At 42.0% G+C, this 26,014-nt stretch overlaps 1 protein-coding gene across 2 annotated transcripts in view; it reads left to right on the top strand.

The window, feature by feature from the left end:
• Nucleotides 1–26,014, top strand: part of UNC5C (unc-5 netrin receptor C) — a 554,596-nt gene that overhangs the window by 451,712 nt on the left and 76,870 nt on the right. Inside the window, exons 9-10 of one of the 2 annotated variants that reach the window (XM_069743601.1) lie at nt 511–576; nt 11,437–11,628. In XM_069743601.1, the coding sequence (XP_069599702.1) occupies nt 511–576; nt 11,437–11,628 (258 nt within the window). The remainder of the gene's footprint in view (nt 1–510; nt 577–11,436; nt 11,629–26,014) is intronic. The other variant, XM_069743602.1, reaches the window with a different exon arrangement.

Genomic DNA, 26,014 nt, shown 5'->3' with positions numbered 1-26,014 from the left:
AGTACATGCCTGCACAAGGCAATCTTGCCTTGTGCAGGCGTGTACTATGGAGGACAGAGAATGAACTTCAATCCAATATTGCAGCCAGCATGCAGCCAGCGGGTAAGGAAAGGGTGAATCAAACACCCGAAAACTCCGCCCATATGACCCAAATCCAGTCCCGCCAAATTCAGGTGACAGAGTCCCTTTAAATCAGATTTCTGGTTGCTTTCTATACACTTCCAGTGACAGAAGTGTGCCTCTGTAGAGCTTTTTATAACATACCAGTCCCACTGCAGGGATCCATCCAACACAAACATTGGACATTTTGAAAATTAAACTTTTATACATTGAGATGAAAGCAGGTTCTTGGGATTAGATGTCAATAATTAAAATGTAGCATCTTTAATCTTTATTTGCCTTTAAGTCTATCTTTTTGATTTTCATTTGAGTTATTTTACAATTTTTATTTTATTCATATGATTTGTGTTTCCTTTGTTTTTTTTTTTATTTTCTTTCTTCCTTTTTAAGGCCCGATTTTACCTCTTTCACCTCGAACCAATGAGCAGAAAACACAGAAGGAGTTTGGATATCCTTGTAAGTTTTTTGTTTGATTTTTAATTTTTTATGTTATTATTATTATTGTTATTATTATTGTGTTTTTATTTCTACTTTGTTAAAAGACATTGTACATGTGATCCACAACCAGTGTCTTGATGGCTGCACCCATTATATCATATATTATATTTGTGGTCTAGAGCTGGCTCTTACTTTCATTTACTGCAATAAATTTTGCTCCGCTTGTGAAACTGGACAAACTGTGGAAACTTAACAGAAGTTTATGTGCTGTAGAGAAGAGCAGGATTTGCTTACACGTTAGTCTATGGTTAGTCTATGGATATCCACGTAAAAATCATGGATTTAAAGATCAGTTACTTTCACAATAAAAACTGCATACATTGTTTAAAGAAATATTTTAGACCTGATAAAACTGGTGTACTTATGTTGAAAATGCAGGTTAAGATGGCTTTTTAATCCCAACACAAAATTGAATCTTTCAAAAAAGGACTATATAGCCATTTTGACACAGTATACAAAAGCAAGTACACTAACCTCAACACATCTACTTAAAAGGAATCTGTCATTGTATTTTTGCTAGGTAATCTGAGAGCAACATGATTTGAGGTCTGAGACCCTGATTCCAGCAATGTGTTACTTGCTTGTCTGCATTCTGTGATTATGACTTGAACACAGTTTTCTCTGCTGCAGATCTAGCGGTGCTCAGAGTTCTGTGCATTCTGTAAATTGCTGGAAAGCTGCTAATCATCGGTGGGGGGGTGAGGTTACACAAAGCAGGAGGGATTCATGACTAGTCCTCTAATGATAATCTCCTGCTGATATAACTGATTTTTTAGAATCTACAGCAAGCAGCCCAGTTAAGTGACTTATTACTGGAATCAGGCTCTCTGCCTCTACGTTATGATACGCTCAGATTACACAGCAAAAACAAGCTGACAGATTCCATTTATTAATGTATTCTGTATTTATTGTAAAATCTGGTGACAGATTTAAGCTGATGTACATGAATAATGGTTATCAATTCTACCAGTCAAATTCACTTAATTGTCAATAAACACCTAGAAAGGGATTGATCAAGGATTTCGTGCTGGTTATACGGCATCAAAAAGTTGTACATTTTGTTGTGCGCCATACTTGCTCAAAAATTCACAACGTTCTTCTATTTTACACTGCTCTTTTAAAAACGTTGTCATGTCTAAAAAAAAGAGCTCAAATTCCATTAAAGGGAACCTGTCACCTGAGTTTGGCGGGACCGGTTTTCGGTCATATGGGCGGAGTTTTCGGGTGTTTGATTCACCCTTTCCTTACCCGCTGGCTACATGCTGGCCGCAATATTGGATTGAAGTTCATTCTCTGTTCTCCATAGTACATGCCTGCGCAAGGCAATCTGCAATCCAATATTGCGTCCAGCATGCAGCCAGCGGGTAAGGAAAGGGTGAATCAAACACCCGAAAACTCCGCCCATATGACCGAAAACCGGTCCCCTCCAAATTCAGGTGACAGGTTCCCTTCAACAAATTGATAATTTTTAAAAGGGTTGCATAAAAATGTACAATTCTTACACCAGTAAGGTGTATCATGAAAATGTAAAAACAACTCTAGACAGAAGTGTTACTGTATATCAAAGAATGCACCAAATGGGTCAAACATCATATGAACCTTTGATAAATTTTACGCAAATATAGGCAATGCATCCTCCAGTGTAAATGACTTCAAAAATTCCTCTCATGATGAATATTCCCTGGAGATAAACGAATCTGAAAAAATTAAAATTCCACAAATCGCACAAATTTTCCATTGAAATTCAATGTTTCGCAGATATATTCTGCACGATGATTGTTCCTTATTATACACTGGGCCCCTATAGACCCCAGAACATAACAAATATATGTTGTGAAAATAGACAAGCAAAAACTAATGCTCACCTTACTGCTCATCTGTCTGGACGCCTGAGCTGCTCACTGGTTGATGTCCAGTCCTCTCCGAAGTCTTCTCTCCGCTAATGCATCTCTGGTGTCTTCACTCTAGGCTGGTTAGCCGCGACTAGGCCTCGGATGTCACTGCTCACCATGCTGGTGCTATACATGTTGTGACATTATGAAATGTATCACACCCTTACAATGTGCAGTGACCTCTGAGGCTTTGGTGTGGCCAGAAGTCCTGGCCTAAAGTGAAGGAACCAAAGCCGTGGCACACAATGGCAAAAACAAGAGCATTGAGCGGCCTTGGGCAACTAGGCAGATAAGCGGTTATGTGATTACTAGTTGTTTTTTTTACTTTTTGCCAACACTCTATGGTTCAGCAACATGAACGCCTTGCGGATTTTGTACAGAGAGAATTGGAAAAAATCCATATTCTGGAGAATACAGGTTTCTGTCAAATTTGAGTAGAATTCAATTTCACTGGAATAAATCTGCCCCTCTCTAGTCCCCACCACCTCACCTCCTTTTAATGTTAGGATAGATGACATTTTTCATATATGACCGGATGCAAAAACAAGATATGGGCTTGGGCTATACGACAACCTCCCAGTCATGTAATCTTAGTAATATAATAAAGTATGTAAAACTCATAGACATTCATAGTTTTGCCTTATTTTTTAGCACCTTGCTTGTCACTACAAGCCAACATGTAGAGCTTCCGAATATTTACTGCAGATAGTATGACGGTGAATACAGAATGTATTATGGACAGAAACATGGCGGAGCTGGAAGTCGTTACCTACAATGTCCACAATAGAGTTAGAATAGGAAAGAACACATGGAATCCAGTTAAATACTGAATAAAGTATACAGTATACTATATGTTAAATCCTACATTGATATTATCTTGTGGTGAGAACTGAAAACGGAAGAGAGCGAGCTACATTATTAATCACTTCTTACATCCAGCATGTTCACACTTCCCTGCCTTAGGCCAACCGTAGCTTTCCTGTGCTGATATTGCTTTGAATTATTATTCATTTACATTATGAGAAATGAAGGATCCTGTGGAATTGAAATGTTCTGTTTTATCTACAATGGTTACATAATCTTTGAATATTAGACGTATGTTGAGAGGATGTACAGTGGACGATGTAAAAGAAAGCACACGACCACTTATTTTATAGTCTGCAGGTAGACATAGTGAACATTTCTGTGGTTTGCTCTTTGCAGGTTTTTTGGTCATCCTGGTGTTCAAGAGCTATAGAAACTTGATCAGTCGGCCAATAAAAATGAAGATTTTTACAAGTTGGTGTTTTGAATGAGCTAGAGAGCAAAAAGGGATGATCCTAAAGATGAGATCACTATTTCCCACAACTCATTTTTGACATAACTTTAAAGCCCAGCCAAGAAGACATTTTTTATAGAGAAAGAAAAAATAAAAAGTGTCAGAGTGTGTGATCTCAGGGTGACATTAGTGATCCCAGGGTGCCACGATCATTTCTGTGATGTGATTGCAGGGTGCCGATGATAATCTCAGGGTGCCATGGTCTTTTCTGTGATGCAATCTCAAGATGCTGATGGTAATCTCAGGGTGCCATGGTGTTTTCTGTGATGTGATCTCAGGGTGCCGATGGAAATCTCAGGGTGCCACGATTATCTCTGTGATGTGATCCCAGGGTGCCGATGATAATCTCTGAGTGCCACGATCATTTCTGTGATGTGATACCAGGGTGCCGATGATAATCTCAGAGTGCCATGGTCTTTTCTGTGATGTGATCTCAGGGTGCCAATGGAAATCTCAGGGTGCCACGATTATCTCTGTGATGTGATCTCAGGGTGCTGGTGGTAATCTCAGGGTGCCACGATTATCTCTGTGATGTGATCTCAGGGTGCCGGTGGTAATCTCAGGGTGCCAAGATCATTTCTGTGATGTGATCCCAGGGTGCCGATGGTAATCTCAGGGTGCCATGGTCTTTTCTGTGATGTGATCTCAGGGTGTTGATAGTAATCTCAGAGTGCCATGGTCTTTTCTGTGATGCAATCTCAGGATGCCGATGGCAATCTCAGGGTGCCATGGTATTTTCTGTGATGTGATCTCAGGGTGCCGATGGAAATCTGAGGGTGCCACGATTATCTCTGTGATGTGATCTCAGGGTGCCGGTGGTAATCTCAGGGTGCCATGGTATTTTCTGTGATGTGATCTCAGGGAGCCGATGGAAATCTCAGGGTGCCACGATCATTTCTGTGATGTGATCCCAGGGTGCCGATGGTAATGTCAGTGTGCCATGATCTTTTCTGTGATGCAATCTCAGGGTGCCGATGGTAATCTCAGGGTGCCATGATCATTTCTGTGATGCAATCCCAGGATGCCGATGGCAATCTCAGGGTACCATGGTCTTTTCTGTCATGTGAACTCAGGGTGCCAATGGAAATCTTAGGGTGCCACGATTATCTCTGTGATGTGATCCCAGGGTGCCGATGGTAATGTCAGTGTGCCATGATCTTTTCTGTGATGCTATCTCAGGGTGCCGATGGTAATCTCAGGGTGCCATGATCATTTCTGTGATGTGATCCCAGGGTGCCGATGGTAATCTCAGGGTGCCATGGTCTTTTCTGTAATACAATCTCAGGGTGCCGATGGTAATCTCAGGGTGCCATGATCATTTCTGTGATGCAATCTCAGGATGCCGATGGCAATCTCAGGGTATCATGGTCTTTTCTGTCATGTGATCTCAGGGTGCCAATGGAAATCTCAGGGTGCCACGATCATTTCTGTGATGTGATCCCAGGGTGCCGATGATAATCTCAGAGTGCCATGGTCTTTTCTGTGATGTGATCTCAGAGAGCCAATGGAAATCTCAGGGTGCCACGATTATCTCTGTGATGTGATCTCAGGGTGCTGGTGGTAATCTCAGGGTGCCACGATTATCTCTGTGATGTGATCTCAGGGTGCCGGTGGTAATCTCAGGGTGCTAAGATCATTTCTGTGATGTGATCCCAGGGTGCCGATGGTAATCTCAGGTTGCCATGGTCTTTTCTGTGATGTGATCTCAGGGTGTTGATAGTAATCTCAGAGTGCCATGGTCTTTTCTGTGATGCAATCTCAGGATGCCGATGGCAATCTCAGGGTGCCATGGTATTTTCTGTGATGTGATCTCAGGGTGGCGATGGAAATCTCAGGGTGCCACGATTATCTCTGTGATGTGATCTCAGGGTGCCAGTGGTAATCTCAGGGTGCCATGGTCTTTTCTGTGATGTGATCTCAGGGAGCCGATGGAAATCTCATGGTGCCACGATCATTTCTGTGATGTGATCCCAGGGTGCCGATGGTAATGTCAGTGTGCCATGATCTTTTCTGTGATGCAATCTCAGGGTGCCGATGGTAATCTCAGGGTGCCATGATCATTTCTGTGTTGCAATCTCAGGATGCCGATGGCAATCTCAGGGTACCATGGTCTTTTCTGTCATGTGATCTCAGGGTGTCAATGGAAATCTCAGGGTGCCACGATCATTTCTGTGATGTGATCCCAGGGTGCCGATGATAATCTCAGAGTCCCATGGTCTTTTCTGTGATGTGATCTCAGGGTGCCAATGGAAATCTCAGGGTGCCACGATTATCTCTGTGATGTGATCTCAGGGTGCTGGTGGTAATCTCAGGGTGCCACGATTATCTCTGTGATGTGATCTCAGGGTGCCGGTGGTAATCTCAGGGTGCCAAGATAATTTCTGTGATGTGATCCCAGGGTGCCGATGGTAATCTCAGGGTGCTATGGTCTTTTCTGTAATACAATCTCAGGGTGCCGATGGTAATCTTAGGGTGCCATGATCATTTCTGTGATGCAATCTCAGGATGCCGATGGCAATCTCAGGGTACCATGGTCTTTTCTGTCATGTGATCTCAGGGTGCCAATGGAAATCTCAGGGTGCCACGATCATTTCTGTGATGTGATCCCAGGGTGCCGATGATAATCTCATAGTGCCATGGTCTTTTCTGTGATGTGATCTCAGGGTGCCAATGGGAATCTCAGGGTGCCACGATTATCTCTGTGATGTGATCTCAGGGTGCTGGTGGTAATCTCAGGGTGCCACGATTATCTCTGTGATGTGATCTCAGGGTGCCGGTGGTAATCTCAGGGTGCCAAGATCATTTCTGTGATGTGATCCCAGGGTGCCGATGGTAATCTCAGGGTGCCATGGTCTTTTCTGTGATGTGATCTCAGGGTGTTGATAGTAATCTCAGAGTGCCATGGTCTTTTCTGTGATGCAATCTCAGGATGCCGATGGCAATCTCAGGGTGCCATGGTATTTTCTGTGATGTGATCTCAGGGTGCCAATGGAAATCTGAGGGTGCCACGATTATCTCTGTGATGTGATCTCAGGGTGCCGGTGGTAATCTCAGGGTGCCATGGTATTTTCGTGTGATGTGATCTCAGGGAGCCGATGGAAATCTCAGGGTGCCACGATCATTTCTGTGATGTGATCCCAGGGTGCCGATGGTAATGTCAGTGTGCCATGATCTTTTCTGTGATACAATCTCAGGGTGCCGATGGTAATCTCAGGGTGCAATGATCATTTCTGTGATGCAATCTCAGGATGCCGATGGCAATCTCAGGGTACCATGGTCTTTTCTGTCATGTGATCTCAGGGTGCCAATGGAAATCTCAGGGTGCCACGATCATTTCTGTGATGTGATCCCAGGGTGCCGATGGTAATGTCAGTGTGCCATGATCTTTTCTGTGATGCTATCTCAGGGTGCCGATGGTAATCTCAGGGTGCCATGATCATTTCTGTGATGTGATCCCAGGGTGCCGATGGTAATCTCACGGTGCCATGGTCTTTTCTGTAATACAATCTCAGGGTGCCGATGATAATCTCAGGGTGCCATGGTCTTTTCTGTGATGTGATCTCAGGATGTTGATGGTAATCTCAGGGTGCCATGGTCTTTTCTGTGATGTGATCTCAGGGTGCTGATGGTAATCTCAGGGTGTCATGGTCTTTTCTGTGATATGATCTCAGGGTGCTGATGGTAATCTCAGGGTGCCATGGTCTTTTCTGTGATGTGATCTCAGGGTGCCGATGGTAATCTCAGGGTGCCATGATCATTTCTGTGATGTGATCCCAGGGTGCTGATGGTAATCTCAGGGTGCCATGGTCTTTTCTGTAATACAATCTCAGGGTTCCGATGATAATCTCAGGGTGCCATGATCATTTCTGTGATGTGATCGCAGGGTGCCAATGGTAATCTCAGGGTGCCATGGTCTTTTCTGTGATGTGATCTTAGGGTGTTGATGGTAATCTCAGGGTGCCATGGTCTTTTCTGTGATGTGATCTCAGGGTGCTGATGGTAATCTCAGGGTGTCATGGTCTTTTCTGTGATGTGATCTCAGGGTGCTGATGGTAATCTCAGGGTGCCATGGTATTTTCTGTGATGTGATTTCAGGGTGTTGATGGTTTGCCCTCACTGCAACCTTGATACCTTGGTACTAACGTGATGCCCAGGTAAGGCTTCATAGGAGTCTGTAATTTATCCCATATACTGGATTGTTGCAAAATATAAAACAGTCACTTATAGAAAAAAAAATTATATAGGTAATAAAAAGTTTACAAAATATAAAAAATAAAACACGTGACAATTCAAATGCCTCCTTGTCCGCAAATAAATAAATAAATGATAAAAATAAGAGTTTTTGGTATTGCCACATCAATAAAAGTCCAATGTGTAAAAATATAAAATGTGACTAAATTTAAAATATCAGATAAAAGCAAAGAAAAAAAACGAAACACCTAAAGTGGCATTTTTCAGTTGTTACACCTCCACCAAAAAATGCAATAAAAAGTGATAAAAACGATACAATGTGTCCTGCCAAAAACATTGATAATGGATAAATAAAATTGTTATGAGTCTGAAAAAGAGAGGAAGAAAAAACTAAGTGAAAAAATGAAAATTGTCAGCAATAGGAAGGGGTTAAGCTGACCTATCATCAGTCTCAATGTCTTGCTATTAGCAAATAATTGTATTTCTAATGAAAATCTTCTGGAGCATCTTTTCATAGTACCCTACATTGTTTCATTTCTCTATTATTCATGATATAAATGTGCAAATAACTTAAAGAAGCACTCATTCTATCAAAGCTTTTATCCTAATACTTTGCAATAGTTAGATTATGTAGCTCTGTGTACTCACAATTGCAAATTTTGCCTTTCTGCCCAGGAACTTATTCTCTTTTCTCTGCATTTATCATTCCCTTCTTCACCTCCTGACTCAGCTGCACCTCCTCCTCCTGCTAGGGACTATTGCAGTGATGACTCTTACAGGGAACATTGACCTCCTGTTTTTACATAGAGCATAGACGGATTTAGCTAGTCACTTTTTAATCACATGATGCCATAGACCTAATGGAAAAGAGAGGATTTAACTGAGTAGAAAGGCAAAATGAGCAATTGTAAGTACACAGCCATATGATGATTGTGATGTATTATGAGCTTATCACCTTTTATGGGAGTGCTTCATTAACAAGTCCGTAAGTAACATTGCACTTGACCATGTTGTCCATTTACCTATACATTTTTAGGGGTAATAAAAGAGGGACAAGTAGAGAGTTCTCAGGGCAGGTGCATACGAGATTATTGTTTATCATCCAAGAGAATCTGGCCGATTATGACACTCTGATCAAACTCTGAGTTTGATCAGAGTGTCCGCATATTGCGATCTGATTCTCTCGTTTGAAGAGAAGATGACAAAATTATTTTCCATATTCTCCATTCTGTGAGTGTGCATTAATCGGACTACAATCAGATGTCATACAAGTGCAGGCCAATGCTTTCCACCGACTAATTGACTTGCATGGCCAAGTGCAATCCGAATACGGGATTAAACTTAAACATGTGCGCAGCCCCATAGTCTAACATTGATCTGAGCGTAATCTAATGTTTTGTTGGATCACACTCGGATAGCGAATATTCTCGTGTGCACCTACCCTTAGGAAAAGATAATCTAGCATTTTTTTATGGGAAAAGTATTTAATATGTATTTTGTACTTCAGTTCTGAATATTCAGGAGTTTGGTTAGTAATCTTTTTTTATGTAATATTGCACATTTTCTATTTTATGTATAATTTGTGGAAGTTATTTCCTAAAACGATCACCTACATTCAGTTTTGGACAGCTCATTGTTGTATCTCCCTACATGAGTTTCCATAACAGAAATAAACTAGATTGCAGTAGGCACAGATTAAAGAAGGTTTTTAACCGTATCAACACATGGATCTCGAATGTGCCAGCTGCTATTTGCATTGACTTAGTTTTGGAAGGAAATGCAGAGTAATAGCCCTCTGATAATATACTCTCAGGCATGGTCATAAACCAGTTTTAAATGCAGTTCAGATGGCTTTTACTAAGCGCCGGCCATTTTCTCGCTCCCTATTGCTAAACATGTTCATTAATGATACTTGGGTCATATGTTCTGTCCGCTTGAAATCATGGTTCATGTTTTTAATTGTATAAACCATACTGCTCTAGATATACCTGCCAAGTTGATGCTGTTTTCGTTGTCAGACTCTTGTCAATTGTGAAAAAAAAGGTTTACAATATAAGCGTTTGTTCACATTACATTTTTTTCTGGCGGTCAAAAATATGTGTTTTTCAAGCAGAAGACACTTCAGGAATCGTTCCTTTTCCCTGGCACTTCATTCCGAAAGCAACTTTTTTCACACTGTTTGATTGTTTCCTGAAGTCTTTTTCGTTTTTTTTTCTGCCAGCATTATTTCTTCTCGTATATTGGGTGTTTTCTTCCTGGTATTTTCCAGATGGCTTATAAAATAAATAAAGTAATGAAGAAAGCACTTGCGTTTTTTTAAGGCGAAAATGTTTACAAAATACTCATACAGATGATCAGGCGTCTTATGGCGTCTTGTTAGCCTTCCCATTGACTTATATTGTAAAGTATTGAGCATCTTCCAAGCACAAAATGCCTGAAGAATGTTCATGTTACTTATTTTAAATGCTTGGTGTCTTTAAAAGCCTGAAGAATTTAAGAGACACTCAAAAAGCCTGAATAATTTAATAGCAAGCCGTTTTCCACACAAACGAATGGAACAATTATTTCTATAAATTTTTATAGAGCATTTTTGGCATTTTATGAGTGGATCCTCTAAAAAAGTGTCAGAAAAAGATGGTATTAACATGCACTAACAATGCTGGAGCTTGAGCCTACCAGACCATCCATTTCCCATACAAATTCCATCTTGAACAGTTTAATATATAACTTCTATCCCAATTTGTAATAAGGAGTATGATGATGAACAATTAAATCTCCACCGCTGAGAATCCCTACCGGATGGAAGTTCAATCTTCTACATAAATATTGCTCATCACATAGGAATTTCCCATTTCAGAAGAAATTTCCACATATATCTATGACTCAGACATTTCACTGTTTCCCAGAGATTATAATATTAGTCCTTGACTAAGACATTTGTACTGTAAGACTGTAAGATGCCATGAAATAGAAGGCTCAATGCTGACAATCACTACTTTTTTGGCTAGCTTTTCTCAAAGGCCTCGTCTGCCAATATTCTACCGCATAAAAATACTTCTATCAGTCTTGAACTCCTGGTTTATAACCACAGACCACATAAAAGTTGAGTTGAACTTTGATGTGGTCATAAATCTCCTAAGAGGAGCTCAGAAAAAGTCAAATACAAGTTACTTTGCTGGGTTCTCAGTTATCTCGTTCTCTAGCCATCAAAGTAGACAAAGAAAAGCTAAACAGTGCAAAATATTTAATGAAACTCAGTTGCAAAAAATATTTTTAGCCCCAAATACATTCACTTAAGTAAAAAAAAAATACCTTGGATGTGTTCATATTCTTTAAAGTGAGATGTCCAATTATCTTTACAATATACAGTAGATACGTTTTTCCTACTGGTAACAGCACTGTCATTGTTTCCTGTAGCTGCTCCAACCTCAGACAACGTCGCCCTCTACGTTGGAATCGTCATTGCTGTGATCGTATGCCTTGCCATCTCTGTCATCGTAGCTTTATTTGTTTATCGGAAGAACCATCGAGGTTTTGAGTCTGACATAATTGACACTTCTGCACTGAATGGTGGATTCCAAGCAGTCAACATTAAAGCTGCAAGACAAGGTGAGTGTTATTAAATCAGTAATTGTGGCACAGGAATTGCCAATGTTACAGTATTGAATTTTGGTTTTTTTTTCTTCTTGTTTTCTTCCTTACTAGCTTAGTAGGATTTCTGCCAGTTGCGCATAAAGCTCTAAAACTGTTTCTGTAAGTGATCCCAAAATGAAAAACTCCCTAGACCTCCTTATTACGATTTTCGCATTTAACTCCAACAATATCCTTAAAAGTAGAGATGAGGTTGTGCTTTGCTGAATTTTTCCAAAGAATGGGCCATGAATCACAATATTGCAAAAAGCATCTAATTGCCCTGAAAAGACATGTATTACACACTGAGATCTCTTTATTGAACCCTTTTGAGCAAGGAGAACCTTAGTCATGTCCTCAACATTATGGGTAAATGGGTTGTAACTAACAGCCCACTTAACAACACCACGCTAACTTTTTAGGGTACTTAAATTGTAAACCAGCAACAGGTCAGTGTATTCAGGTGGCAGGTATGGGTCCCTCATTGAACTATTACAGCAAGAAATTGAAAAAAAAAATATCTATATATATAATTGTCTAAGGGTTTTTCCGTCTGTCTATCTGTCTGTCTTTCTGTCTGTCTGTCTGTCCTGGAAATCCCGCGTCTCTGATTGGTCTGATATATATGTAACCAGAACCAAACCAAAGAATGGTAGCCGTGCGGCACTAGAACCACAACTTTTCACAGGTGTGTGGATGAGCGTCGGCAGCGTCGGCTGCAACACTATCCAGAGAAAACAGCTCAGGGTGGTGCTCACAGAACAATCCACAGAGGACCAAAGGCTTCACTGACGGTATATCAGAAGAGAAAATATGGCACTCACCCCTAGAAATGCTGTGATGAAGTCCTTTATTTGCTACAAACAGCAATCAGGTACACATGGAGAGGCGGCAGGACGTGAACAGGAGAGGGTGCGGGGAACCGGTAAGGACTACGGCCGTTTCGCGCAAAGCGCTTCAACGGGTCCAGGTGCAAAATACACATATGTCACTTCCTTTTAAGGGGATGGACAATCACGTGGACAGAACATACAATTAAGTGAAGAGTTAAAAAATGTTCAATTTGCAAGTAGAAATGCGTACAAAGGCATAATATAGCTAATTTAATAATATCTATAGGCAGTAAGTGTATTGCTATCGGAAGAAAAACATTTTACAAAGAAAAATTTTTTTAATAAAAAATTCCTCTTTTTTTTTTTTTTCCCCTTCCTCTCCCCTGAAATTTAGAAAAAAAAAAATTCTCATTTTATAAGAAAACCGCCATATCGAGTTTATCATTGAGCCCGATGGGGCCTTGGGCATTAGTATCCAGGATCCACCTGGCTTCATGCTGAAGCAGAACCTTATTGCGATCACCACCTTGGTGTGGGTTTTTTACAATTTCCAGGCCGGCGAAACGCAGGACATCCGGATTAGCCCCATGTTTATTTTTCACATGTTCAATTAATCGCAGAGAACCTTTTCCCGTTGAAATTGATCTCTGGTGTTCCCGGAATCTGGTAATTAACGGGCGGATAGTTTTCCCGATATAAAAGAAAAGACATGGACAAAAAATAATGTACACCACGTATTTGCTTCGACAATAAATAAAATCACGAACGGTATGCGTTATGGAACCTATGCGTAACGGATTTGATGTTAGATGAAGGTGACAATAATTACAGTTACCGCATTTATGATTTCCTTTGGGTCGGGACATTTCTAACCAATTTTGACTTTCAGATAGAAGTCTATTGTGGACCAAGATATCTCCGATATTTCTAGTACGTTTATACGCAAATTGTGGTTGTGACGGCGTGAGTTTAGACAGATCCCTGTCTTTTTGTAACACATGCCAGTTTTTTCTGATCGCAGAATAAATCACATTATCCATCTCGCTATGCGTAAAAGCGAAAGTGAATCTTTGTTCTTTTTGTGATGATCCGTTAATTTTTTTACGATTCTTTAAGAGTGCACCTTGTGACAATTTATTAACCCTGTGTTCGGCTTCCGTTAAAATGCTAAGAGGATATTCTCTTTCTAGAAATCCTGACTTAAGCTCGGTAAGTTGCTCCTTAAGAATTAAATCATTATTATTAATTTTTCTATACCGAACCATTTGACTGTACGGGATACATTTTTTCGTTCGTATAGGGTGCGCACTGTTAAAGTGAAGCATGTTGTTCGTTGCAGTGGATTTTTTATGTACCCGGGTGATAAATTCGCCATCGGAGACATTAATTTTAACGTCGAGAAAATCTAACAATAGACTTCTATCTGAAAGTCAAAATTGGTTAGAAATGTCCCGACCCAAAGGAAATCATAAATGCGGTAACTGTAATTATTGTCACCTTCATCTAACATCAAATCCGTTACGCATAGGTTCCATAACGCATACCGTTCGTGATTTTATTTATTGTCGAAGCAAATACGTGGTGTACATTATTTTTTGTCCATGTCTTTTCTTTTATATCGGGAAAACTATCCGCCCGTTAATTACCAGATTCCGGGAACACCAGAGATCAATTTCAACGGGAAAAGGTTCTCTGCGATTAATTGAACATGTGAAAAATAAACATGGGGCTAATCCGGATGTCCTGCGTTTCGCCGGCCTGGAAATTGTAAAAAACCCACACCAAGGTGGTGATCGCAATAAGGTTCTGCTTCAGCATGAAGCCAGGTGGATCCTGGATACTAATGCCCAAGGCCCCATCGGGCTCAATGATAAACTCGATATGGCGGTTTTCTTATAAAATGAGAATTTTTATTTTTTTTTCTGAATTTCAGGGGAGAGGAAGGGAAAAAAAAAAAAAAAAAAGAGGAATTTTTTATTAAAAAAATTTTTCTTTGTAAAATGTTTTTCTTCCGATAGCAATACACTTACAGCCTATAGATATTATTAAATAAGCTATATTATGCCTTTGTACGCATTTCTACTTGCAAATTGAACATTTTTTAACTCTTCACTTAATTGTATGTTCTGTCCACGTGATTGTCCATCCCCTTAAAAGGAAGTGACATATGTGTATTTTGCACCTGGACCCGTTGAAGCGCTTTGCGCGAAACGGCCGTAGTCCTTACCGGTTCCCCGCACCCTCTCCTGTTCACGTCCTGCCGCCTCTCCATGTGTACCTGATTGCTGTTTGTAGCAAATAAAGGACTTCATCACAGCATTTCTAGGGGTGAGTGCCATATTTTCTCTTCTGATATACATATATATGTTTACAACATTTTGTGAGGTAAGCAATTGTGCTTACATTTCTGGAATATGGAGATTATTCTCTTGTCTTAAAAAAGAAGGAAAAATTATGGCTTGCTCTCACAAGCTAGAAAGTATAGTTGCTGTGACACACAAGCCTTGGTATCAAAATTTTTCTTCAAGAGCAAAAATTAGGACACAGATGTTTAATGCTGTCCTCCTTGTCTGCAGTGTGTAAAGATTGAAAAAAAATTCAGAGTGTAAGATTTTGTTACTGCACAATTCACAGTCACAATGACTAAGATGTAGCACCTACCTATCATGTGAATCTTTGGATTATTCACATACTAAGGCTATCACATTCAATGTGTGTGCTTCAGCTGCAGTAGTACGCTACAATCAAATGTAGACTTTTTTATGTCTATATGGAATGACTGAGGTGTGCTCACTGACCTCCTATACCTAGACTGCAAAAACCTAAAATAAAGCGCTGCTTAGTTGGTCCTCATCTTTTATAGTGGCTGTGATAGCCCCACTGATTCCCTGTGCTAGACCAAGAGCTAAAGTTCAATGGATTTGGCCGGCTTCAGTGCCCCTGAACTCATTCAATGTTGCATCACAGATTTCCCAGTTCATACCCGCAGCTAAGTCATACCGCTGGTTCGAACTGACAATCTTAGGGAGCACTTCCGCTTGGCAAACAGGAAGCCAGGAGATTGGCGAGCATCGTATTTCTGAAAATGTATAGTGAGACACAAAGGGATGTCCTACAAACAACCAACACTTTAACCAATAGATCTTGGAATAAAAATAAGTTCCCCATTGGGATGTGTTAAAATAAAAAATGTTTCTTTGGTGGGATAATCTTATAAATGTGCCCCTGCTGTGTGCTGTGTAATGGCTGTGTGTGACCGTACAGGAACATGGTGTGATCATACCACATCTCTTGGGCAGGGGGGGCGAAGCAAAAGAGTATACAGACAGGACAGCATGGGATCACAGCTGCAGGTTTCTGTAAGGAAAAACGCATTTCCCTGCCTGTCAATAAGCTTATTTTACCTCACAGAAAGCATCAGATGCGATCACATGCTGTAATATCATTTGCTTCCTCCCCTGCCCGGGAGCTTTGACATGATCAGACCATGTTCCTGTATGGTCAGGCACAACCATTACACAAATATCTAATAGGCCAAAGTTAAGGGCTCTCCCATTATAATCAAAAAGCCTATAAAGACATATGAGTAGTGGACAAGAAAGTTTAAAAGGTTTTTACTTTATTAAAGAATTATCAAGACAAAATAAATGGTATAAAAAGGAGAATGTCAAACAAAGGCATAAGCCACACAGGGTACCTCCAGATATACAGTCAGTTCATATATATACATGTACAAAAGAATGGTGATTACTTATATACTGTGCAGTTAAATCCTAGATATAAAATAGCAATCAATATCAAAAGCTAAAAGGTGGAGGCATATTAATAGGTCAAATAGAGATACAGAAAGTGCAACACTCATAGGGATATGGATAGCGGTTCAGTTAGATAGCACAAATGAGTAGTTATTTGGGACAGACAGCAAATGACCCATGTACAGCAAACAGAATCAGGCTACTACTCAGAATACTGAAGCTAGACCAAAAGTTGGTGGTACTATAGACCTAGTATGGGCACAACCCTCTGTAACAATGGATAAGTACTGAGGCTGAAAGAACATAGAACCAAAATTGGCATAAGGAAATAGAAGGCTGGTACAACCTGTGTGACAGTGAAAAGAGCACCCCTCAACAACGTTTCGCGTACAGCTTCCACCAAGGTCATTTGCTGTCTGGCCCAAATAACTACTCATGTCATGTGTACTATCTAATTGCATCACTATCCATATACCTGTGAGTGTTGCACTTTCTGTATCTCTATTTGACCTACTGATATGTCTCCGTTTTTTAGCTTTTGATATTGATTACTATTGTATGTGTAGGATTTTACTCCACAATATGCTAATTATGCAAATTGTCTCTTCAGAGAGGAAGAGAGATAGAACTCTAGTGCCACCTATTGGAAGTTAGCAATCCTACAAGTCAATGTTGACCCTTTAACGAGCCTGGTCACATGACGTACGATAAGTCAACATTGACTTGTAGGATTGCTACCTTCCAATAGGTGGCACTAGAGTTCTAGCTCTCTTCCTCTCTGAAGAGACAATTTGCATAATTAGCATATTACCCAGAGGAGCATTGCGGCTTTAAGTCTCCTCATCTCGGCATGCTTAGCCTCTTGGATAAAACTTCACAATATATAATTAATCTGCATTCCTTTGTGCATGTATTTATATGAACTGGCTGTATATCTGGAGCTACCCTGTGTGGCCTTGTTTGACATTCTCCTTTTTATACCTTTTATTTAGTTTAATAAAGTAAAAACCTGTTATGCATTTCTGGCTACTACTTCTATGTCTTTATAGTTTGTTTTTTTACAGCCATTACACAGTAGATAGCAGCGGCACATTTATAAGATTCTCTCAGCACAGGAACATTATTTAACACATCCCATTGCGGAACTTATTTTTATTCTAAGCTCTATTAATTAAAATGTACTTTGTCCATGAGACAACCTCTTTAAGAAAAATGAGCGAATATATATACGATATGTGTTTATATCTTGCACTGGCTTGATTTGTAAAGCCAGAGCAGCAAGAGCTAAAGTGAATGCTATATGTTCATGCCATACTCTACATATGATTTCAAGGAAATTATATCTGCCAGTCAACAGCTGCTGTGCCAGTTTTCCTTATAAAGTAGGCCGAGCGGAAGGCTTTGAAAAGAATGTTTGTGGAAATTATTGGTGTTGTCTGAAGATGCCATGCTGCGATGTTGCAATGTGTCTCTAAATTGACTCCAGTTGTGTCAGTTTTGACAGATAAATTTTGCTTACATCTGACGGAACAATCAATTTGGTCCAAAATTTGAATAAAGAATATTTTTCCATTCCAAACACAATTCTGTATCTTGTTTGTGTGTATATGTCATTGTCAAAGAGAGGAAGAGCCAGCTACTATTACTGTACGGCTTCTGCATCACTCCTCCCGCATTGTGTTTAAATGGAAAGAAAATAGCTCCTAGTTCCGCATACAAAAGAGATGATATGTGAATAAGGGCCACATATGCCATCACACAGGAAAAACATAAGACTAAAGAATATCCACAAATGTCATGCACTTCATCTGTGAAAGGTTTAATAAGCAAATTACCTTTCCTCATCACATAATGGCTTTCAGGGGAAGAACTGTAAGTTGAAGATGAACAGCAAATACTAAATCTTGCTGACGATTTTCTCTCCCGTAGTGCACACTATTAGGAAATTGCTTACTTCAACGTGCTGGTTACTTTCCAAAAAACATATGTTTGCGAGAGACAACCAAAGCAATGGTATAAAAACTATAGCCAACCCATTTTGCTTTACTTCTTTCCCATATGACTGGCTTTGTAAAATACACGTGTCTTGTACACAGGTATAAGGCACATACGGTGTACATATGCATTGAAGGGCACACCTTGATACCATTAGTTTACTTGGGAGTGCAGCCTCACACATAAATGTTATCCTTGCAGTTTCGATTGAGATTAGTAGACTGATTGCCATCAAGCCAATTGCTTTTGTACTCTAGTATCAGGATGACTTTAATCTCGTGAGACTGGTTGAATTAAAAGGAGAAAATGTAGAAACAAAATCTAAATTTGTTCCATATAATAATTGCAAGTGTATTTCAGCATGTGTCTCCTACGTGACAAGTGGAAGAAGGTTCTCTGGTCAGATTAGGCAAAATTAAGCCTTATTGGGCTAAATGCAAAATCCTTTGTGTGGCAGAAAAATAAGACTTCAGATAATCCTGAACACCACCCCCACAGTCAAATATGGTGGTGGCAGCATCATGATGTGAGGATGCTTTTCTTCAGCAGGGACAGGGAAGCTGGTCAGAGTTGATAGTAAAATGGATGGAGCTAAATACAGGTCAATCCTAGGGAAAAACCTATTAGAGGTGGCAAAAGACTTGAGTCTAAGGCATAGGTTCACCTTCCACCAGTATAGTGGCCGTAACACACTGCCAGAGCTACAACGGAATGGTTTAGATCAAAGCATATTTATGTCCATGAATGGCCCAGTCACAGTTTAGACCTCCAAGTGCTTCTCACTAAATTAGAATATCATCAAAAAGTTAATTTATTTCAGTTCTTCAATACAAATAGTGAAACTCATATATTACGTAGAGTCATTACAAACAGAGTGATCTATTTCAAGTGCTTATTTCTGTTATTGTTGATGATTATGGCATACAGACAATGAAAACCCAAAAGTCATTATCTCAGTAAATTAGAACTTTATTTCACCAGCTTGAACAATGATTTTAAAATCCAAAATGTTGGCCTACAGAAATGTATGTTTAGTAAATGCACTCAATACTTGGTCAGGGGCTCCTTTTGCATCAATTACTGCATAAATACTTCGTGGAATGGAGGTGATCAGCCTGTGGCACTGCTGAGGTGTTATGGAAACCCAGGTGGCTTTGATAGCAGTCTTCAGCTCGCCTGCATTGTTGTGTCTGGTGTCTCTCATCTTCCTCTTGACAATACCCCATAGATTATCTATGGGGTTAAATGGAACCTGTCAGCAGGATTGTGCACAGTAAGCTACATTCACTGTCAGGTCGGCGCCGTTATCCTGAGTAAAATGATACCTTGGTTGATGAAATCCGACTTGTGGTTGTGTCTTAATCTTTATTTTCAGTTTTTGAAATACAGGAAGATAATAGGCACTATCTGACACGAGAAAGTGCGCAGGCGCCAACATTTTGATTAAGTAGCATGCTTTTTCTCAAATACATTAGTATATTCATTATGCAAACTAGGGGGCAGGTCACTGATGGATCAGTGACCTGTCAGCAGTCTGCATTATGAATACATAATCAGATCACCACATACATGAACCCGGCCTTAGGGCATGAGAATCCCATTAACACAAAACTGAAAATAAAGATTAAGGCCGGTGTCACACTTGAGTGTGCAATGCGAGAATCTCCCGCAAATCCATTGCATCAATACCCACCACTGCCACCGGCGGTTCGAACCGGAGCGTTCAGCTGCATAGAAATACATGCTGCCGCATGCTCAAGTCCTGAGTGCCGGTGGCAGTGACGGGTATTGATGCGAGAGACTGGCGCGGGTTTCTCACATTGCACACACAAGTGTGACACTGGCATAAGAAACAACAACAAGAAAGATTTAATCAACTAAGTGTGGCACCCCTAGGGGTATTTGCCACAAAAATAGTTACTGACAGTAAATACAAATACTAAATTAGCAAGACTGCACTACCACCTCCGGCCAGAAGGGAGAGCTCCAGAGACTCCCCTTGATCCATTCTGGTCTGAGAGAAGAAATAGCAGTTGGGCCAAGGAGCTGAAAGTGAGAGGTCATACAGTTGAATATCTAACAGCCCTGTGACTGTTACCAGGCCTAAATCACCGGCCTGAGGAGAAGAGGGATAGAGAAAAAGGACATTGTGAGAACCGGGTAGCATTAATCACTACCCAGAACAGGCGCAAAGACGGATACCGGATCCGTGGCTGTATTCATTATATATAATACAGCAACCGGAAAAACGTGAGGTGATATCAGCTTCACTAGGGCCGGACGCAGCAACAGACATAGAGTTCAGCGGTACTCCCAGAGGGGGTAAACCGATAAAAGGACTCGGGTTGCCCGTCGAACCAGGACCCGGAGGGGACAGATTGGGCCGGCAGCCAGTTCACATACAGCAGCAGGGCCACACAGAAATTGCGCACAATAAGAGGCGAAGACCCCGGCAGGGTCAAAGTAACTCAGAGTTCCCATACAGACTCCGGTGACAGGACTGGTTGTAAATCCTTTTATGTTAAAGTAAATTGGTTAAACGTTTCAGTGCCTCAGACTTTCATTTGGACAATAGCTATCTATCCAGGATCAGGATCATCACCCCTGAGAGAACCTGCTGCTGATCAAGTAAGTGCCTGCTCCCTCACGATACCCCTTACACTGTGCATTGCCTGAGGCTACAGCACCGGGTCAAGCCACCCGTGACATCCCCCTCAAGAGACAGACTCCATTGGTCCGGTGCTGGGTATCCCGGTCTCCTGGGCGTCACAATTGGCGTCACGAACAGGATCTAGCCAGCCCGTATACCGGGTATTGTGTGCCGTGATTGGAGCCCAAAACTGTGAAAACTGGGATGAAAAATCTTGAAAATTGACTTTATTAAAGAAAAATCCATTCCCCATTGAAAACTATTGAAAGTGACTTTTCCCCATTGGTTATAATGGAGTAAAGATGGCCGCCATCCCCTGAGGTAATCACTTCATAACTGTTAGGCACGAGACTGTTAATTGAGCTACGCCATCACCTGAGCCCCAGTCTAACTGAAAAACTTCAGAATCCGCCATTACAGAGCGCGGTGGGTGGGAGCAGCAGGGGGCGTGTCATTGTGGGCGGCACCAAGCTGAGCGCTCTGACATCAGAGCAAGGGGAAAATCGATCCTGCTGCACAGCGGAACGAATCTACACTATCCCGACGGAAACGGAGGACCGGAAGGGTCCGGATTAACTAAGGGGGCACAGTATGTCGCAGCACGGAGACGCCGCAGCACTCGGCCACGCTAATGCAGCTGAAAGACAGAGTGTCAATAGAGAGTCCGGCAGCGCAGCGGTGCAAGGAGTGGTGCCCATCATGCCGGTGCTGATGCCATATACCCCGGGTGGCCCATGGCTTCCAATGTATGAAGGTGAGCCTAATACCCTTGACGATTTCAGAGAAAAGATGCTGGCCCATTTTGACATGTTCCCTGTGGGTGAAGTTCAGCGTGTTAGTCTCCTGATGATGCAGTTAAGTGGCCATGCTAAGCGAGAAGTCACAGCATGGGCAGCTGATCTAAAAGGCACTGTTGAACGCATATTTGCTGGATTAAAAGCTACATTTGAAACCACGGCCAGCAGCAAAGCTAAAATACGATTCTTTAGTTGCAAACAAAAAGCTAATGAGGGCGTGAGAGACTTTGCCTTAAACCTGCAGGAAGCCCTTAAATCACTTACACTGGCTGAACCCATTTTTAACACCGGAGCGGATAAACTGCTAAGAGATCAATTTATTGAGGGACTCTACACCCCTTCTCACCGGGGGCATGTGAGCATGCTTGTTTTTAAGAACCCTGAATTGACATTTGCCCAATTAAAGGAGAGCGCTATACGTCTCCAGCTGGCAGAGGCACCTCGGGATCAGGATCCTGCGCAACCCATGGCAGAGGCACCTCAACAACAGGGAGTGCCAGTGACATCAGCTATGTCTGGGGCCATTGCTAAGCCCCTGGGGCCCAGTACTAATGAGGCTCTTCAACAAAAGCTTGACTCTTTAGCTGATGTTGTTGCTTCAATGGCTAAAACCATGCAGGAGATGAGAGGACACAAGATGGAGTTGGCAAACTGTAGAGAGGATGTTCCATGGATGAGACCCCGGAGATACCCGACATGGAGAGGACGACCCCGCGACCGCTACCAACCGGATGGACAGCCCATTTGCCGCCGTTGCCAGCAGCCGGGCCACTTTGCACGAGATTGTGATTTAAACGGGAATCCCCTGGGAATGCGGGCCGCTTCGCAGGAATGAACTTTCAAGGCCCAACACCCTGGCACGACAGGTACATCGGAGGACGACCCATTATCCCTATCGTGCTGGATGGAATTCCCCTCAACGCTTTGCTGGACACAGGTTCCCAGATTTCATCTATACCGTATATCCTTTATAAGAGGTACTGGGCTGATGCAGATATTGATAAAGGGCCCTCTGATGTTGAACTAGATATATGGGCCAGTAATGGTAAGTTGGTACCGAAACTAGGATTCAGGGAGATGACCATAAAGATTGGTAAAGTAGAACTGAAGAAACAGGGTATAATTGTTGTTGATGTTGACCGGCGGAACTGTGAACCAACTGTATTGATAGGAATGAATGTGTTAGAGAACTGCTTTTCCGAAGTCATTTCTGTCTTACAGCAAATTGCTGAAACTGCCCAATCCTGCCAGCAGAGAGTTCTCCGGAGGGAAATAAAAGTATTGATGTTAAGGCAACAGGTAGAAGTTGCAGGTGGAGAAATCGGCAGTGTGAGGGTAAGTGATCCAACGTCTATTGTAATCCCACCAAAAACAGAAATGCTGGTATGGTGTAGAGCAGCCATTGGTACTAAGGGACGAGATTATCAAGCCTTAATAGAACCAGTGTACACCGACAGCAGGCCCACTATACTCACAGCATGAGGGATAGTCGAGGTACACCGGGGACGAGTGCCGGTACGACTTTTGAACTGTGGAGAGGAAGAGGTCACTTTGCCAAGGTATGCTACAATGGCAAAGCTATATACTGTTGACAACAATGCCATCACAACCATTGAGCCCTTAGAACCAACCTGTCAGGTGGAAGGCAATGGCTCAGATGGAGAAATGGAGGATTGGTGCCAACAGCTACACGTGGGCATAAATTCAACACCTACCCATCAAAAACAAGGGGTGTATAGGCTAGTGACGGAATATGAACAAGTCTTCAGTAAACACCCATTGGACTTCGGACGGATAGAAGGGGTAGAACACACAATCCCCACAGGTGACCATCCCCCAATAAAAGAAAGATATAGACCCATACCGCCCGCTCACTATCAATGTGCAAAAGATATGCTGAGGGAAATGAAACAGGCCGGGGTAATAAGAGACAGCTGTAGCCCCTGGGCGGCCCCTCTAGTGATTGTCAAAAAAAAGGACGGAACCATGAGAATGTGCGTAGACTACCGGAAGATTAATAACATCACCCATAAAGACGCCTACCCCTTGCCTAGGATAGAAGAGTCCTTAACTGCTTTGAAATCTGCTAATTATTTTTCCACCTTAGACTTAACAAGCGGGTACTGGCAAGTCCCTGTGGCTGAGAGAGATAAGGAAAAGACGGCATTCACCACACCAATGGGTCTATGTGAATTTAATCGCATGCCGTTCGGACTCTGCAACGCATCCGGTACCTTCCAGCGGCTGATGGAATGCTGCCTCGGACACAAGAACTTCGAGACCGTCCTCCTGTACCTAGATGATGTGATCGTCTACTCAAAGACTTACGAACAACACTTAATAGACCTGGCAGAAGTGTTCGAAGCCTTATCCAGGTATGGCATGAAAGTCAAGCCATCCAAATGTCACCTTCTCAAGCCAAAGGTACAGTACCTGGGACACATCGTGAGTTCGGAGGGAGTAGCACCAGATCCCGAGAAAATAAGCGCCATAAGGGATTGGCCAAGACCTACCAGCGCAAAAGAAGTGAGACAATTCCTGGGATTGGTGGGTTACTATCGCAGATTTATAAAAGGATTTACCAAGTTGGCAGCACCCTTGCAAGACACCTTGGTAGGGCAGACGAAGAAACCTTCAAACCGAAACCCTCCTTTTCAGTGGAACGACGAAAGGGAAGACTCCTTTGAACAACTAAAGAAGGCACTAACCGGAGAAGAGGTTCTGGCATACCCAGATTACCATAAACCTTTCATCCTCTACACCGATGCCAGTAATGTGGGACTAGGAGCGGTGCTGTCACAAAAGCAAGAAGGTCGGGAGAAAGTCATCGCCTTTGCAAGTAGAAAGCTCCGGCCTACTGAAAGAAATTCAGAAAATTACAGCTCCTTCAAATTGGAACTACTGGCAGTAGTTTGGGCTGTGACGGAGCGTTTCAAACACTATCTGGCCGCTGCAGAATTTATTGTCTATACTGACAACAATCCGTTGACCCACCTGGACACAGCCAAATTAGGTGCGTTAGAACAGCGATGGATAGCCCGGTTATCTAATTACAACTTCATAATCAAGTATCGAGCAGGTCGCAAGAATGGAAATGCCGATGCCCTATCCCGGATGCCACACTTGAGAGATGTAGAAGAGGAAACGGGGGAGCTTGAAGAAATTGAACTACCAGCCTTCCATCGTCCCAAGGCAAAACATCATCAGTCAAGTACCTATCAGAAACAACAAGAGGTGAATTTTAATCCGTTAGCACACCATAGATGGGCTGACACCCAAGACAGCAATCCGGCTGTGAAGTTGGTGAAGGAACTGTTGACTGAGCAAAGTGCATATCCCTATGAGGATGCCCCAGAAGAGACCCATCAACTCTGGAAAGAGAGAGGCAAAATGTTCCTGTATCAAGGGAAGCTCTGTAGAAGATACACTAATCCGAAAACACATGAATTGGTTTGGCAGATTATTGTGCCTAAACAAGATGTGAAGATGGTCCTCGAAGCTTACCATAATGGTGCTGGTCACTTCGGTTGGAAAAAGTTAGAAGTACTTCTAAGAGAAAGATTTTATTGGGTCGGGATGAGAAAATCAATCGAACAGTGGTGCAGAAATTGTGGCCCGTGTAACCTCAGAAGAAACGATCAAAAGAACCAAAGAGCACCACTGCAGCCCATAATCACCAAACAACCACTTGAACTTGTAGCCATGGACCACGTGAAGTTGACACCAAGCCGGTCCGGCTATGTCTATGCCTTGACCATCGTGGACCATTATTCACGTTTCTTGGTAGTAGGATCATGGGGTGCATTAAAAGAGGTCTGGATGCACATGATGAGAGCATTATACTGCCTCTGTACAAATCCCTAGTTAGACCGCACATGGAGTACTGTGTCCAGTTTTGGGCACCGGTGCTCAGGAAGGATATAATGGAACTAGAGAGAGTACAAAGGAGGGCAACAAAATTAATAAAGGGGATGGGAGAACTACAATACCCAGATAGATTAGCGAAATTAGGATTATTTAGTCTAGAAAAAAGACGACTGAGGGGCGATCTAATAACCATGTATAAGTATATAAGGGGACAATACAAATATCTCGCTGAGGATCTGTTTATACCAAGGAAGGTGACGGGCACAAGGGGGCATTCTTTGCGTCTGGAGGAGAGAAGGTTTTTCCACCAACATAGAAGAGGATTCTTTACTGTTAGGGCAGTGAGAATCTGGAATTGCTTGCCGGAGGAGGTGGTGATGGCGAACTCAGTCGAGGGGTTCAAGAGAGGCCTGGATGTCTTCCTGGAGCAGAACAATATTGTATCATACAATTATTAGGTTCTGTAGA

The sequence above is a fragment of the Ranitomeya imitator genome, chromosome 1 (genome assembly GCF_032444005.1).
Source record: "Ranitomeya imitator isolate aRanImi1 chromosome 1, aRanImi1.pri, whole genome shotgun sequence".
Lineage (NCBI taxonomy): Eukaryota > Metazoa > Chordata > Amphibia > Anura > Dendrobatidae > Ranitomeya > Ranitomeya imitator.
The sequence above is the reverse complement of the archived record's forward strand: the minus strand, read 5'-3'. Positions and strand labels throughout refer to the sequence as shown.